At 37.1% G+C, this 18,310-nt stretch overlaps 1 protein-coding gene across 1 annotated transcript in view; it reads right to left on the minus strand.

Moving 5' to 3' along the window:
* Nucleotides 1–18,310, minus strand: part of MTAP (methylthioadenosine phosphorylase) — a 70,532-nt gene that overhangs the window by 15,487 nt on the left and 36,735 nt on the right. The window contains exon 5 of the mRNA XM_003762899.4: nucleotides 9,949–10,051. Within this exon, the coding sequence (XP_003762947.1) occupies nucleotides 9,949–10,051 (103 nt within the window). The remainder of the gene's footprint in view (nucleotides 1–9,948; nucleotides 10,052–18,310) is intronic.

Consider the following 18,310-nt stretch of genomic DNA (forward strand, 5'->3'; position numbering starts at 1 on the left):
TACCCAATTTTTCAGAGTATTTATAGGCGGACAAAAGTCTGTATGGGACACAAAGCCAGGAATGGGTTGCAATTTGTACTCCTCTGTAGAGGGCTGAAACTACTGAGTCAATGCACTGAGGTCAGGACTGCCGGGCACTTGAAGCTAACTACCGATTGGACAATACTCTATGGGCCTATGCTTGGAAAAAGATCCTTCCCACTATCCATGCTGTTCAATGACTGGTGTATACAGAGGACTGTAGGAGGGACTAGGGGGTGGAGTGAAACTAGCCAGAGGCACTGTAGATGAAGAAGAAGGCGGTCCCGGAGATTCTGCTTCTATCCTGTTCAATCTTGCATCTAAGGACCAAGAATAAAGACTGAGTACTTTTGCTTATCATGACTCTGACTGATTCTGAGGTATCCTGGGTGCTAGCTCAGTTGTCATACTCCTCAACGGAGAATTCAGGTGGAGGAGACTATGGACTCAATAAAATATCTTTAAGTCACATTAAAAAATACTTCTACCTCTCTACCCTTTCTTTTAGAAAATAACTTAATAGATGGAGGGGATGAAGGTAGAGGGAGAAAATATCATTACTGCATACAGGAAGAATTTTAGCAAGAATCTTAGCAAGATGAGACCCTGAACAGCAACTACCAAAATTCAAATGAAAAATCTAGTTGTGAAACACACAACTGGATGCAGTTCAAGAAAACTTGGATCTATGATAGTCATAAGGTTTAATGTATTTTCAATTCTGCTGTTTTCAAAAACTAAAATAAAAACCAAGTACTGAAATGGATGCTGTTCTTAAGCTGCCTATGCACTCCTAAGACCATGAGAACATTATTTCGGTTTCAGCTGTCTGCGGTCAGAACTAAGTTGCCAGCTCTACACTCCCTAATGCAGGTGGTACTTTCTGTTTCTAATTGCAGGCACACACAGCCCCCAGATATGCCACGCTGACAAATATAAAACTTAAACATTGTCTCCTTGTTAACCCTTGCTGCCTGTCTGGGAATGGACTTTTAAGTGTGATAAATGTTTCAGAGCATTTTTTGTGTTGCTTTTTTTTTTTTTTTTCCTTTAAATGTGTCTCTGAAACTTCTCCAGGTTAACTCCCCTAGTTTGGTTCTGGGCGGCTCAGTCCCAGCAATATACATTCTTAAATTTACATTATTTTGGCTGTCCTGTATTTTCTCTTGCCCGGGTATTTCAGTTGGAGGCCCCTGTGAGATAGCCTTTGGCTTTGTCTTACAACTAGTCCCTTTTCCTGGAGGGCAAAGGGAGTTAGCATCTCTAGGAGATGGCCACCGAAAAGATGTTACTCAGCCCCAGACCTCAATACCTCCTTCTGAGGACTTGGAGAGTGAGACCTAAAGATTGGCTTGATTGGCTCAATTGGCTTCAAGCGTTCTGGGAACCGGTTCAATTTCAGATGAGTACTTTGGGATAGTAGGTGTCTATGCTGGACACAGCATTAGTACCCCCTACTGGCCTCCATGGGATGCCATCGGAGTGCCCTTGTTGGATTGTCTATCTTGTGTTTTGGAACTGTTTGTCTACTGTCTCTTTCTGTTTAAGTGTACTTGTGTCTATTGGTTCTGTCTGCCAGTAGCACAACTCTGGTTCTGAGTGCCTTTTGGTACTATCTGGTTATCTCTGGGCATTCTCGCCATTCTCGGTGAAGGCAGAGAAATGCAACAAATGGGGCCTTGGAAGCCTAAAAAGATCCCTTTGGATTCTGGGAGGGAAGACTCTTGAGCTGCAACAACTTCCCTCAGGGTTTTTCTAAGGTTTCCAGATAGCCTCTAGCCTGTATATGTTAAATGTTTTGTTTAATATTGTAAATGTGCTGCCTATGTCTGTATGATTTGTGTTCTGTGTTTGTCACTTGTCTGTTGTGTTGATTTAAAGAGCTCTGTTGAGTTTTAAGAACAATGATTAAGAAATTTATTATGGTTATTTCAATGTTGTAACTGTGCTTAGTATAAAAATTTGCTCATGATTTTAAACTTTTTAACCTGTCATACTAATTTGTAAATAAAAGAACAGAAAAATCTTGGCTATTTTAAACTGTCAGGGAAGTTTTTCCCTGAAAAGCAGGTTTTCAAAGCCTGCTAGAGCTGAGTAACAGCAATAAGAACCTTATCTGATTGAAGCCACCTGGGGAAAAGAAGTTTATGCTAGTGGTCTTGAAACACAGCTAGAAGGAAGAAAAACTTAAAAAAATAACAACTGTATTTGGTTTGCTTCAGTTTGTTACCTTCTGAAACACTGGGTAATTTGTTAATATTATAAGCTATGGTTTGCTGGACATGTGGGTTTTATGGATTATTAGTTATTCACCGTATTGTGAATCTTAAAACTTTTGAAGGGAAAAGGAAAGGAAGATGGAGATTTATGAAAGATTCATTTGGAGGAGCAGTTGTAGGCTTAGAGTAAGGAAGAGGTGGGGGAGGGAGAAATGGGAGAAGATCTTTTGTCTTCAAAGGAAAAGATTCAACTTACTCCCCCTACCACTGGTTCTGCTACTTTATCAATGGATTGTTAGAATTTGTTTAAGATATGTAGCTGAGGGAAAGAGAAGAGTTAAGTAGGAAGAGAAAAAGGAAAGTTTTTAATGGAAGGATTTCTGTGTGGGGAAATTTGAGTGGGGAAGAAGCAATCTTTTGTGCAGATTTAGCTAGCCTTCCCTTCCCCCTACCCCACCTCCTAAGCTTGTTCCAGCCTTTTTTTTTTTTTAAATCAAGTTGCAGCCGCCTGGTTCTCCCTGGTTTTCAGCTGAAAGCAAACTGTGATTTTAAGGAGACAGGCCTACTATAACTTGATTGAATGAATATTTGTTTGTTTGTTTTTTAAAGATGGTTAAGGAATATGATCATGAATGTGATGTACAATTTGGTAGAGTTGTTTCTAAAAGTTTAATTGATATTTTAAAGAATCTTTCAGATTCTTTTATGTGGTATTAGGATATTCTGTATAAATTTTAATTGATTATATTCTGAGGGCAAAGGGAGTCACCATCATTTTGAAGGGCTTCTGAAAATAAGGTTTTTCTTTGTTCTTTTGAAAATTGTTTCTGTTATGGTTCCAATATGCAATTTGGAATTTTTTCTATGCATTAGATATTTTAAAGCAAAATGATTTGTATAATGTTCAACTTTTGAAACTCTACTTAAATATGAAAGATGAGTTGTGAACTTACTGGGACAAATTTCTTACTGTTATCAATATAAGGTCATGTTTGGGATTTATCTGAAACTTTGGTTAATCGGATTTGTTATTAGAAGTAAAATTTCTTGAGCTTGTAATTAATATTTATTGGGGGTTTTAAAGCTCCATTGGGACAATTATTGGAGTAAAACTGCGTTAAAGCTGCTTTAAGCTGTGTCCTATAGGTGCTAAAGAATCAGTTTTTATATTATGTTATATGCATATCCCTGCATTTTTTTTTCCTCCTGTGCCCAATCAGAGCTAATGGTCAATAGAATTTGTTAATGTAATTCAATTATGTTATATCTTGCTGTTTCCAATCTGGTTATATGTAATCATTATAACCTAAATACTTAGATAAATGAGTATTTAGCCTCATCAACTATGTTACTGGATATTTGAGTCCATGGATATTCAAGTTTTTAAAGGTTTTTTTTAAAGGTTTCTAAATGATGAGAGGACAATTAACAGTGGTCTGTAAAACCTAACTGCTGTTTTTATTGAGACTGACAGCCATTTAATGCCTGTCCTGTGACACAAGCATATTTCTTTACATGGGAAGTTGTTGGCCATTCTATTTTGGCCTCCCCACAACCAGTCCTTGTGGATCAGTCTTTCCATCTCAAACTGTAATCAGTTTTTGAATGAGAAGCCTCGTCCCCTGCCCCTGATAAACTGATGTGGGGAATTGGAAAATGATTGATGAATGACTGTTAAATCCTGACTGGGTCATTTATTACTGTGTATTAAAGATTTGGGATGGAAATTGTTAAAACTGTGTAACTATTGCTGTTTATGTTTGAGAGATTTTTAAGACACGCACTCTCGGTATTTATATGTGGGATGGTTATTTGACAATTTATTTGCCTTTTTTTTGGGGGGGGGGGGATGATTCCATTTGCCTTAAAGAAAAAGGAGGGAAGAAGAAATAGGAGATTGGGGAAACTGGTGGATTTTTCTCAAAAATATCTGGAAGAATGGGAATCCCTAGTTTCCTTTTCCTGTTCCTTTGCCTTAGCTCCCTATTTTACTAGTTCAGATTGAATTATAAGTCCTTTAAGCAGCCCTTTTTCCGTTTTTACTCTTTGGGATGTGATCTACTGGGACTGCTGGTTATGCTTTAACTTTAAAACACTTTATTCTGTTGGAATTGCCCTGGCAGACTCAGTTTTGGGGACTATTTTTTTTTCTTTAGAAACAACCAGAAATCAGGCACTTTGGGACAGCAGTCTTCCAGTCCTGTAACCCCAGCTGCTTAATTTGTATTTCAGCATTCTCAAAGGGCATTGCAGTTTTAAGATAGGGCCTCTAAAAGTTCAAGTTTACAGCCCATGCATACTCTGCTCAGAAATCTGGATCCATCCTGTATCCTAGTAGTAGCCCTGTGGTTCCTCTGGGTGGAGACAGGTGGAGCTACTCCAAGCCTCACCCTTCTCCCCTGGAGTGGGTTGCTCCTCTGAATGGAGGGCACAACTGTCTTGAGCCCTGCTACTCCCTATATAAGCAGAGGCTGAGTTAAGTGCACAAATGACTGCAGACCACCTAACTCACAGTGAACTGTGCATCTCAAACTGGATTCTCTGGCTGAGGTGGTACTTCAACTGCAAAGAACCTGACATGCTGCAACAGGGAGCCTTTGTACTGCTGTTAACTCCAAGGTCTTGCCAAGGTTGCCAGGGCAAGACTTGCCCTTGCCATATAAGTCCTTGCATTTTTCTAATCCTATTTTGGTTTATTTGCCTCAAATAGAGTTGGTCAAAATTATAGTGCTGAGATTTTCCAGGTATCTAGAGGAAGGTAATTCAATGAGTTCAATATTCAGAAGAGACAGTGTGTAATGTTTTGCCACAGTTTCCTTTAATTGTTCTGCCTCAGTTTCCCTGTTTGCAAACCCTCCTCCTTTTCATTAGGACTGATATAACTTAGGTCTAGTTACTCTAAGGTTATAAATTGTAAATGGGCAAACTCAAGATAAGGGGGAGTTTTACAATACCTATGGGCAACTGACCCTCATATGGACCTCAAGATCCTCTTGGCCTAGCTGATGTCCAGGGCTAGCGGTACACTTTAGAAGGATTCTTCCAAAAGCCTTGAGCTATCCTTTATTTCAAAAATGCACTCTCTAACTCACTTAGGGGGTACTTGCCTATATGATCTGCTTTCCTATTTCTTTTTCTTGCCTGGAATGAAAACCCTCACTGAGACTGCTGCCCACCAATACTGACGTGCCAAAGTGAACCCTGCCCATTCTCCCACCATGCCTGCTCTGTGCCCCTGAGGACTCACACCCATTGAACACTGTAAAATTGATCTCATGGACATGGAAACCTGGTTTCAAGGACATCATTTTCTTTTGCCTTTTGTTGACACCTTCTCAAATTGGTCCGAAACCTTTCCTGTAAAATCCAAATCCGCTTTGGTCATAGCTAAGAAACTTGTGACTGAAATTATCCCCTGGTTCAGACTCCCTTTCTCCCTCGGGTCTGCCAATGGCCCGGCTTTTGTCTCCAATATTGTTCAATCCCTGGCACAGGCCCTCCCTTATAACCTCCCTAATAGGCTCCCTTACTCATTTCTGCTGGCTCTACTAATTGCCCCTTGTTTGATTAACTGTTAACCACATATATCAGGAAAAGGACCCAGCCTGTTAAGTTGTTTGTTGCTAGTTCCTAAACAGTCACAAGTAAATGGGGGGAGTGAAATGGATGTTGTCCCTAACCTGCTTATGCACTCCTGAGACCCTGAGAACATTATTTTGGTTTCAGCTCTGTTTTCAGTCAGAACTATGTTCCCAGCTCTACACACTCCCTAACACAGATGGTATTTTCTGTTTCCAACTGCAGGTACACACAGCCCCCAGATGTGCTCCCTTAAGACCTTGACAACTTGGCAAATACAAAACTTAAAGAAATATTGTCTCACTGTATAAATATGTATACATATATTGTATTTAACATATACTTTAACATGTTTGGCATGTATGGGACTACTGGCCATCTAGGGGATGGGGTGGAGGGAAGGAGAGGAAAAGTTGGAACAGAAGTTTTTGTGGGGGTCAATGTTGAAAAATTACCCATACATATGTTTTGTCAAAAAAAAAACTATAACTTAACACACTTAACCCCAATTGCCTAGGGGTGGGAGGAGATTAGAGGTCAGCAGAAAGATTTAGACAAAATAAGTAGATTTGGGAATCATCAGCATAGAGAGATTATAACTAAATCCATGCCATTTGATTAGGAAGTGAAATGATATAGAGGGAGAAGGACAGCACCATGATGCATATATAGTTATACCTATATAGCCTATAGTTAGAAGGTGTGATCTATAGTTAGAACAGATGACATACCAAAAAACTACAAAGATTAAATAAACTGTTCATTTAGCTGTACAACTGACTCAACTACTGAGTTTCAAGCTTCCTGCCCAGTTTTTTGTGGTCTCATGAGATTAAATGGTCAAATTTTCACATAGAAGTTTGCATTTATCTATATCTTTTTTTATTTATGTATGTATGCATATATATATAAACACATACAATACACACATATGACATATACATACATATATGAGTAAACAATTTATTAAATGCTTACTATGTGCAAGGAATCAGAGATACAAATAAAAGCCAGAAATCTGCTCAAGAATGCCCTCACATTCTAATGCAGAAAAGCAACACACTTAAAAAGTTCTTGCTGCAAATCAGATGGAAAAGTCCTGTCATTTTAGGATGAAGCAACAAAGGGGATGGTAATGCCTTTTTATAAATGTCATTTCTATTGAAAACTTTAATGCAATAACTTGCATTTGGTGATTTTACTGACCATGCTTTTTAAAAGAAACCACTCAGAACTATAACCATACTCCAACTCTGTACCCTCTTCACAGGCCGAATCTCTTTTGGTTCCAGTTCTATCTTTGCTTGATGATTAAGATTAGAGCTGTACTTGTGTAGACAAGACTGAAAGGAGCTTTGGAGTCATTTAGTTCATAACAAGCTAAATCCCCCTGTCAAGAAATCTCTTAAGACTCGTTTTTCTGAAAACTCAGCATTTAACCATGGATCACTTCTCCAAATCCAGTGTCCATGTTGCTGGAGTATTCCCAATTCTTGTTCTCACCCTGATTCTCCCAGCAATAAACACTCTGCTTTGCGTCAAGGATGTGCTTGATAAATTTATTAATTAGTATCAACAGATAAAGAGGGTTCTGCTTCCTTTCTATGGTAAGCACTGGTAACCAGATTAGAATCACCTTACATGTGAGTTTGAACCAGATCTATGACTAAGTTCCTAGCCAACTGGTTTGAGCTGTGCTAGAAAGCAAGGATCGAGGGATCAAACCTGAACAATGTGATGCCCAGACAGGGCTTCCTTGGAGAACAGAACATAGTTCTTAATGTTGAACTACTGACAGTGTCGAGGCCTTCTGGTGGCAAAAATTTTATATGCCTATGTGTGTATACATTACATAAACATACACATGTGCACGCACACATACAGACACACAGACACACAGACACACAGACACACACACATACATGGACACATAAAAACCAAGATGATTACTCCCCATTATGTTCCTTGAAGTGATTTAGGAACTTAGTATCTTGCCTGAATCAACTACAGTAATGACTTGTTGTATTTCCATTCTTCATACTTCAGTTCTGAAAAGGAAATTCAATATATTTGATATATATGCTTAAAGGACCATTTAGCAAGGTCTTGAATTCCTAAATGTATGGACTGAATTATGGATGCAAGATCTGTCAATATTTACATACTTTTTATATACTTTAAAGCAGTGATTTTTAAATTCTTTAAACAAGAATTTTCAGGATCTTCCCTTAGATAGAAGGAAAACAATGTTAGAACTTTGTTAGACTCCTAGTGTTAACTCAACTTGAAACAAGGTGATATAACTCAAGGGAGATGTTAGAATCCTACTGTTAACTCAAGGAAATTGATACAATGTTTATTGATTCACACCTCAGAGGGAATCCTTACAAAGTGATAAGTCAGTTGCCTAATTTAGCATGGTACTTAGCAAATTCTCCAGCTCACTAATGTATTTAAATACTCATTGGAGTTCACACTTTTGGGAGATTCACAACTCAGTATTCAAAGTCAGAAACCCACAATCCCACTCTCGGATCCCATAATCCCACCCTCAGAGGAGTCAACCTTTGAGATAGCATAAAAACAGCTGAGCTCAGTCAGCAGAGTTCAGTTGAAAAGATTGAAAGACTGTCAGTTCAGCAGAAGCCCATTCACGGAAGCGCAACCAGATTCACTTCATTTTACACCACTGTGGTGGCTGGGCTCCTGTACTTCCCCCACTGAGACCAAGGCTAGTCTGAAAGGCTCTCCAGAAAGCTGCCCAGTTCCAGGCAAGGAGACAAGAGATTCCCACCTTTGTGCTGGCTGGAGGCTGAAGAAAGCAGAGGCAAAGGACAACTGCAAGAGCTCTTGGAACCAAGCAGAAAGATAGGCCACTAAGAAAACTAATCAGGCCATTTTGGAGGAAGCAATAAAAGACTGTACTTTTAAACACCTGGCTGCATTTGGAATAATTATTACTTTTAAGTGAAACCAAGGCTACCTCCAGAAAACCTCCCCAAGAAACCTGCTCCCAGAGAGAACCATCATATTATTATTTTAAAAAAGAAAAACACCACAGAACTTTGTTATAGATGAATTAATAATAATGCCTAGTAAGTACCAGGAACTGTGCTAAGCACTTTATGATATCTTTCCATTTGAAACTTGCAACAACTTTGGGCGGTAGGCTGGTAGGCTTGGGCCACAGAAAAGGAAGTAATGAATAAGAACAGGAAAAAGAATAGGTTTTGAATGGCTTTAAAGGCCATCTATAGTTGATTCTTGTGCTACCATGGGGAGGCACTGAAGTTTGCTGACAGGGAAAAGAGTGGGAAGAGTTTGACTAATGAGTCAGCAAAATCACTTTGGCAACAGTTTGGAAGATGGAACAGAGGAGAGTCTTGATCAAAGGATCAGGACCTATTCATGAAAAGTAGGAAAGTAAGAGGCAGAGTTTCTTAAATTACTCTTAAGACTTGTTGCTTAATTTTTTTTCAGATCCAAGTTTGACTTCCTCTAGGGTAAAGGTAGAAACTAATGTGTAGCTGGTTTGGTTGCAACCTATTATTTAATGGAGAAGTTTCCCAAAAGCATGGATTTTCAAGATGGTTAAACAAGTTACTTTTGCTAAATGAGTTACCATTTTGGGCTCCTAGAAAATTAGTGGAGACAGAAACAGCTATTCTAGGAGTTTTGATTCTTCCAGTTATTTCCCCAGTGTTTCATGTCACTCAGCTGGTTAAGAGTGAATTAAAATTAAGTTTGTGGAGTCAATATCACAAAATCCTTAAAAACAGATAATGGTAAGGCTCCATTCTGCTAAAGAGTGCAAAGATGATACCATTACACATACTTAAAGAAAAGAAACAATTTTGGATACACGCTGAGGTGTTTGACAGTAAGGGATCTAAAGTCTTTATAAGGATCCAGCTACTTTTATGTCATTGATCTAAAAATGTATCTCTGCTATATGTCCAGGGAGATAAATGTGGTAAAGTGAAGGGGGAAAAGGAACAAAAACTTAGTTAATAGGAGTTACCAAATCAACACTGAAAATCAGAGAGGTGACAGATGTTTTCTTCCCCTACCACATCACTGACACCTGTTCATCACAAATCTGGATTGGGTTTATAGATACTCTACTAACCTCTCTGGTTTTAGAACAAAATGGCTCAGCCATTGGAATGTGACACACTCCTCCAGAGCAGGCATGGCTTCCATCATAGAAGGTTTGAGGTCTTTTGGTTGTCCTATAAAAATAAAATGAAAAGCAAAACACAATCAAATCTCAATTATTCAGCAACTGAGGTATCAAAATTTTGTATTACATAGGCCTTCTGTTTCTTCACTTCTTCTGTCCTGCCTCCTTGTTAGTCTTCTCATTAGCAATTCATAAGTTAGAATTGGTAGTGCTTTTTAATATGAAGTTTCTGATTTAGTGGAAGCACAAAGTTTGGTGCCAATAGTTGTTAAGTGGATTTCATAATTTAAATGGATTTTAAGTTTATTATTTCCAAGTCTCAATGCCACAGCTAATAAAGAGGAAGCTAAAAAGCTATATCCTGAGCTGGACACAGAAGGCTTTTTTAAAGGAACATCTTTGATGTTCCTTGAAATAGCTGACTTCTAGAATCACAAAATATCAATTGTCTTCTAGTACTTTTCATCTGTAGTAATCAGAAGCAAGACTACTAAAACATTTATGTTTTAGAGATCTAATGTCTGAATTCATGAGTAACCCAAGAAACAGAATTATGTGATCTTTCCTTTGGTTTATGAAGAACCAAAATCAGAATTTAAATAGCTGCTGCTAAACAAAATATTATTTAATTTCCTGTTCCTGAGGTGTGGGACTCACAATTCAGGTAGAACTGAAAAATGAAGTTGAAAAATACTTAATTGATTTTATATATATACACACAGACACACATATAAATACCCCCAAAGGATTTTTCTTCTTTTGCAAAATATAATAATTCTGCTTTACAAATCCCACAAACAAGTGTCCAAGATTATATTCCTAGATACACTTATAGTTATAAAAATGAAATACTTTAAAAATTCCTGGTAGAAAAATTAGTCCATGATAATTTCTTCCCCCTGCCTCTTCATCACTACTTTTGTCTATCTACTCCCACTTAATTACCCTTTTTCTTTTTTCCCTCCATCTTTCTTACCCTTTTTTTCATCATAACATAGGAAGAATGCCAAACACAGAACTGCTGTTCATTCCTTATCAACTAGGTAACCATGAGTAAATTACTTTATCTCTACTTCATCTATCAAATCTGTACTATTATCTATATTACCTACTTCAGAGAATTGTTATAATTGTCATTAAAGGAATTGACTGTTTTTTTTTTTTATACAAAGCAATTTTATATACACGGTATAAGTAATTAGTATTCCATCTTTTAAAAATCCCCACAAAAGTTAAACTCTTATTCAATTGATTCCCTTTTATCTGTCATCATAACTAAATTTTTCTACCTTTTCTTTAGACTAAATCCAGCATATTTCCAAACTCTTCTGGGTTCCGCTGTATAGGACAATCACTTGTTGGAAAAGTATCATAGGTATGGGCATAAGTTAAACTAGATAGCCCTTTGTGACCCCTTCTAATTTTTAGTTTCTGTGGTCCTGTGAATGAAACAAGTGATTGCTAGGGTGACATGGTCAGATTTTCACTTAAGAAAAACCAAATTGATAGTTAACAGGAAGATGAACTTGAGGCATTGAGACAAATCAGCAGGCCACTGCCATCTGAATCCAGACACGAGGTGACAAGGGCTTTCACCAGAATAGTTGTAGTATTAGAGGAAAGCAGAGCAGTATCATTTTCCAGAAGAAAAGATTGAGATTCACAAACTTGCTTAGCATCTCAAAGCTAGTAATTATCAGAGCAAGAACTGAACTCTTATTGTGTGCCTTGTGACTAATAACAGTGTTCTTAAAGGCACTCTCAGTAACATTAGATGTAATAAAAGGGGATGTGTAGTTTCTGATTTATTATTTGCTTCCCATAATGATCTTATCTGATCATCACAATAATCTTGTAAGTTAGATAGTTAAGGCATTCATATCCCTCTTTTACACAGATGAATCACAGAAAAACAATTTTTCTCAGTCATGATAGTACACAGTGGAAGATCTTGATTGGAACCCCATTATCTTACTTCTGCACCCAAAGCTGATTTATCTCTCTTTGATGAGGCATATGATGTTAGCTGGTAATAATGCTACTTCTACTCACAACTGCTTTAGTTCTAGGTTTGAGTCAGTTTTAAATGCATTTGATTTTTGTGATGATTAAGTCTTGAAAAGAACTGCAGTAAGTTCTTCTAAACACAGATGCATATTTCAATGCATGTCTCCTCAAAATGGAAAATTCAGAACCAGATGAACTAAAAGTTTAAAAGCTGTGATTGACACAGCTACTCCTACTTTTCTGATTAATTGAGGCATTCTATGCTATCCATCAGATAGTTCATCAAACTGCTAAACACAGGAGGGAAATGATCTAGACATGATTCCTGTCCTCAAAGATACAGCATATTACTATAGTGATACTTTCCAGTTCTTCTTTGTCATCTGAGCACATTGTACAAGATATAATGGATTACTTCAATCCTAGCAGTACTGCCACAAGAATTATTGCACTGACAGAAGTTTAGATTGAAATCATAGTGGATATGCTTGGATTTTGACAGAACAAGCCTTTTCAAACTGTATTGCTTAGTTGCTTTTCCATTTGCTTTCTTTTTTTTCCTCAAAATTTGAATTTTCCTTTCATTTTTAATTTATGAAATAAAATAAGCATTTCTATAACACATTATTTAAAAAAACTGTATACATGAAAAAGTAACTACAAAAAGATAAAAACAGCTTTTTATGAAAAGTTGTGTTCTAAGTACCAACTAACTGAATTTAAAAAGGAACTTTCAAAATAGAACTGGTTTGCAAGTCAGGAGTTTTGAAGAAGGCAAAACCATAAAAAACACCAAAAAGCTCATAGTCAAATAATATGTTTCCAATCAGCAGACATGTCCCACATAGGACAAGACATACAAAGACTAAAACTCATTGGTTAGAGAAGGACAATTGTTTGTTAACAAGACTGGTAGGAAATAATTCTTAATTCTTAACCATATATTTTTCCTTTATAAGACACAAATTTAGCAAATGTAACCTCAGTTTTACAAAACAAATATTCCCTTTAAAAAACATATTTACTACAGATAAAGAAAATAGCAACATAAATGTAAAGTGCAGCAACAGCTAGATAAGATTTTGAGTTGAAAATTTTTTTTTCTCCCTTCCTTCCTCTTCTCCCTTCCCCAAGAGAGTAAGCAAACTTATATAGGTTATACATGCACAATCATTTTAAACACATTTCCATATTTGTCATGTTGTGAAAGAAAAATCAAAACAAAAGAGAAAAAACTATTTAAAAAAAAGTTTAAAAAGAGGCCAAAATAGTATGCTTCAATCTATATTCAATTCCTTTTTCTTTCTCTGGATATGGATGGCATTTTCCCTCCCAAATTCATTGGAATTGCTGAAAAAAGCTAAGTGTATCATAATTAATCACACAATCTATACAATATTCTCCTGTTCTGCTCACTTTACTTAAAATCAATTCATATGTTTTCAGGCTTTTCTGAAATCATCAGCTTCAGTTTTAAAGGTACTGAAGGATAGGTTTTCTATCCATCTTGAAATCAAAGCAGCAGCAAAGCTAGGGAGGAAAAACTAATTTGGGAGAAAAATGGAAGAAAGGTTGAAGAGAAGACAAAGGCAGAATTGAGCTAGGAGTCATTAAAGAAATTTCAGCAGAAAAATATGGTCACTTTACAGAAAGGCAATTCCACTCATTCTTATACTACTACACAACAATGTTTCTACTCACTTTCAAACAAAACATAAATGTTTTTTTCCTGAACTTTAGCTAGAATATCTACAGGCTCTTATGGTTCAGCTCCTTTTGTGGGGCAGAGGAAGAGGGAAAAGGCAAATTATTCAGAATGCAGGCACAACTCTGAGAAGGTAAAAATTAAGTTGCCAGAAGGAGAAATAATTGTGCATTGGAAGGGAGGGTGGGCCGGATGAACTAAAAGGTTAAAGAGATAATTCTCATTCAACACTATTTCACAGAAACAGAGGAAATATCTTCTTTCTCACAAATATGCCAATATTGAAGCTTGGAAGCAGAGGAAATATTGTCTTTCTCACAAATATGTCAATACTGAAGCTTGGAAAAACACTATTTCATAGATCAGAAGTGGGGAACCTTTTTTTCTGCACAGGCCAATTAGATTCATCATTTGCAGGTCATACAAAGTTATCAACTTAATAAAAATGAGTCTGCTAATATTTAATGATTTAATTAACTCATCCCTAATGTGATGTCTAGAACTACTTCTCTTTGATGAGGCATATGATATTAGCTGATGATGAGTAGCTGCTTCTACTCACAATTGCTTTGGTTCTAGGTTTGAGTAGGTTTTGAATGCATTTAATTTTTGTGATAATTAGTCTTGAAAAGAACTGTTCACAGCAGTAAGTTCTTTGAAACACAGATGTATATTTCAATGCATGTCTGCTCAAAATGGAAAATCCATCATTGCTTATGTAACATTTATAGAAATCAAGCAGTGGGAGGTTGTTGCACATAGCTTTCACTGTTGGTGTTCTTTTTCTAAAACACAGCCAAGTGATAAAAGAGTTCAGATCTTTTATTGTGTCCTTCAATATAACCCAGTTAGCTCAGGCCTATCTCTCTGCTTGGTTCCAAGAGATCTTGCAGCTTTGTCCTTGGCTTCTGCCTTTGCTTTCTTCAGCCTCCAGCCAGCACCAAGTTGGAAGATGCAATGAATCTCTTGCCTCAAAGATAGGGCTTGTGGGCTTCCTCTCAGAGTGCTCCTCTCCGACCCCAGTCAATGTTCCGGAGAAATTCCTTCCAGAGTGCTCCTCTCCAACCCCAGTCAATGTTCCCAAGAAAACTCCCTCGAGGGGCTCACTGGAGCTGTATTTATGCTACTTCTCCGAGAGTGGGATTGTGGGATATCTCCCAGCATGCTCTCTGAAATCTCCCAAATATGTGAACTCCATTGAGTACTTAGATACTTATGAGCTCTCTAAAGGTGTGAACACAAGCATCATTTCTATCAGTTGTATTTAGTACCTTGTTTCAAGTTCTGGCCCAAAATATCTCCTTCTAAGATCAAATCAATCATATTGAACCATGCCAAATTAGATAATCATTGTCTCTATCAACTCCAATGGCTTAACAGTTTGTAAAGATTCCAACATCTCCCCTTTTCTTTTGATTTAGAACATAGGTGGTCATAACTTCCTTGACTTCTCAAGGAAGTAAGAACCCCAAAAAGGTGATCACGCCTTGCCCGACTGCTCAAAAAAGAGTGAAAACACCATAAAAAGAAGATGGTCAGCCCTCCCTGACATTTCACTTCATCACTTTGTAGCTGAATGATTTTGTACTATAAGTTGTCTAAAATACATCAGCTATACATCAATTGCACAGTATAGCAAAGATGTTTTATTCTATCTGTTTACTTTTCACATCCTTGAATCTTTCATTAAATACCTCACCAGCATATACAAGTGTTTTAGAAGACTTTTGTCTTTCTAGAGTAGGGAAATGCATCGTGTTATTTCTTTAGAGTTGTACTTTCAGCCTTAAATTTATCTTCAAAAGATTCACATTTCAAAGTAAGGAGTTGAGAAACTGGTTGGGGATCTGCAGCACGAAGATTGAACCCAGCTCTGAGAAGTATTTGGTAATGTCCATCATGAATGCTAGATCACATAGACATTTGTTATCATCAAGTTTCCTGACAGCTTTTCCCTTCATGTCCACGAGCTGCTTGACTTCACCTGCAGTTCATAAAATCTCATGAGTATGATTCCACAACTCACACTTCACAGTGATAAATTAAGATCACCATACTTAGAATGAAGATCACTCAGCAACTCCTTAAAAATATATCCATCTTCAAATCAAAGCAGCAGCAAAGCTCAGGGGGGTGGGGAGGAACTAATTTGGGAGAAAGATGAAGAAAGGTTGAAGAGAAGACAAAGGCAGAATTGAGCTATAAGTCATTAAGGAAATTTCAGCAGAAAAACATGGTCACTTTTCAGAAAGGCAATTCCACTCATTCTCATTCTATACAATAATGTTTCTACTCACTTTCAAACAAAACATAAATTTTTTTTTTTTTTCCCCTGAACTTTCACTAGAGTATCTACTGGTGGCTATTGCAGCTGCTTTTGATAAAATTTATGCCTGACACTAACTATTGACATCACATTGTTGAGCTGCAACTTACTGTGAGACTTAGTATATGATGCAATGTTATATAATTAAAACATTTAGCTCAAGACTGAGATTTAGTTCTTTCTCTTCTCTTCATCACCAGATCACTGTAGCTTTGAGTGTTAACACTTCTACAACACGTACACTTCTACCCTGCCTGGTACTGTCCTCTAAGTCACCACAATACAGACAAATGGGCCATGGGCAGTTGATGAGAAGCATATAAGTCTGTCCCATCATGGACTTACTTATATGTACCTTGCCTATCCTGTAATGAACTTTTCTTGTTTGTCCCTCAAAATTTACTTTATTATTACAATTCACTTAACATAAATTTATATTGCTATGAAAAAAGCTCCTAGATTTATTGAATGTTGAGTCCCACTCTGCAACTACATTGGCAAGGCTAGACCAAATGACTTTGTGGGACATCCTGCGGGTCAGATATTCCCCACCTCTGCTATAGATACAATATTGAAACAGAATGCTAAAATGAAAAGGTATCACTCTAAACAAGGTCTTGGACAAGCAATAACTGTAGAATGTGCAATATGAAGATCAGCCATAGGGCTTTGGGGATGTCTAAATGGAAGAAAAGAAGACTTAGGAAATGTCTTCAAATGACAATTCTGCTTGGTTCCAAAGGGCCAAAAGAATAAAAAATGTAAATTAATATAAGAAAAATCTTGCTAAACAATAGTTATCTCCGCAAAATCACTTCCCTTTTACCCTGTATATATCGTATATATCCATACTTGTTTGTGTGTTATTTAGACTGTGAACTCTCTGATGGTAGGGACTAATTTGGTTGGTCTTTGTATCCTCAGAGATTACCACAGTGCCTTGCACAGAGTAAGAGCTTAATACAATATATGCTTGCCTACTATTGTCTGACAAAGATGGAATAGGCAATCCTAGTATATAGTGGCTTTCCCCTCATTTTGGAAAAAAACACAAACTTGATTTGGCTATGTCATTTAATGTCAACCTAAAGCAGAAACTAAGCATTGACCCATACCAATACACAGATAAGACCAAAATGTATTCATGATTTAGACATAAAAGAATGGCATTATAAACAAATACTCTTTTGTCCCTAGGGTATAACAGTTCCCCATGATTAGTACTATGCCTAGCATAGTAGTTCAAAATGTATAACAAGGGCAAGACTTAATACTACTTTCCTACTAAAAACTCCTCAGTTACTACCAGTTTTCTCCAGAATAAAAACAAATTTCTCAGTTGGGCATTTAAAGTTTAATCTAATTTACCTTTCTAGGCTTATTTCCTTATCATTCACCCTCAAAGACTCAGCACTACAGCCCAGATGGATAACCATTTTCCATCTTTGCAAATAGGCAACCTATACCTTAGAGCAGGGGTCCTCAAACTACGGCTGTGGGCCAGATGCGGCAGCTGAGGACGATTATCCCCCTCACCCAGGGCTATGAAGTTACTTTATTTAAAGGCCCACAAAACAAAGTTTTTGTTTTTACTATAGTCTAGCCCTCCAACAGTCTGAAGGACAGTGAACTGGACCCCTATTTAAAAAGTTTGAGGACCCCTGTCTTAGGATATGTCACTCATCTAATAAATGTTTCTTTAATGCAAGAGACTAAATGCAATGATGGATACATACTGAAAAACATACATAGACAGACACACAATATATCATTTACACATATATCAAACACATGCACATATAAATATACACATACATAGATACATTATAGAATACTAGTTAATATAGGCTAAAGAAATTCTGAGAAGCTGTTCTTACTTAGGATGACCAAAGAATGCTTCATGGAGGATGGGTTTTAAGCTGAATCTTATGTAATGGACAGGAATGGTGGGGGAGATAGTCTAGGCAGAAGGGGACATTAATTCATTAATACATTAATTCAGCAGCAATGAAGATTGAATTGGGGGGGGGGGGTAGAAGAGGGGAAAGATGAGATGGGAAGCTCTGACAATAGTCCAGAAATGAGGTAATGAGGAACTGAACCAGAGTGGTGTCTTTTGTATTCCTATTTGAAAGCTATTATACAGGGAAGAACAACAGGATGTGGGAAATGAGAAGGAGGAATCAAAGATCATACTTTCATAGTCTTAAAACCTGAATTTGAATACTGGTAATATACTGAGAAAATACTAGATGTAGAGAAAATACTCA

This window comes from Sarcophilus harrisii, chromosome 1 (genome assembly GCF_902635505.1).
Source record: "Sarcophilus harrisii chromosome 1, mSarHar1.11, whole genome shotgun sequence".
Lineage (NCBI taxonomy): Eukaryota > Metazoa > Chordata > Mammalia > Dasyuromorphia > Dasyuridae > Sarcophilus > Sarcophilus harrisii.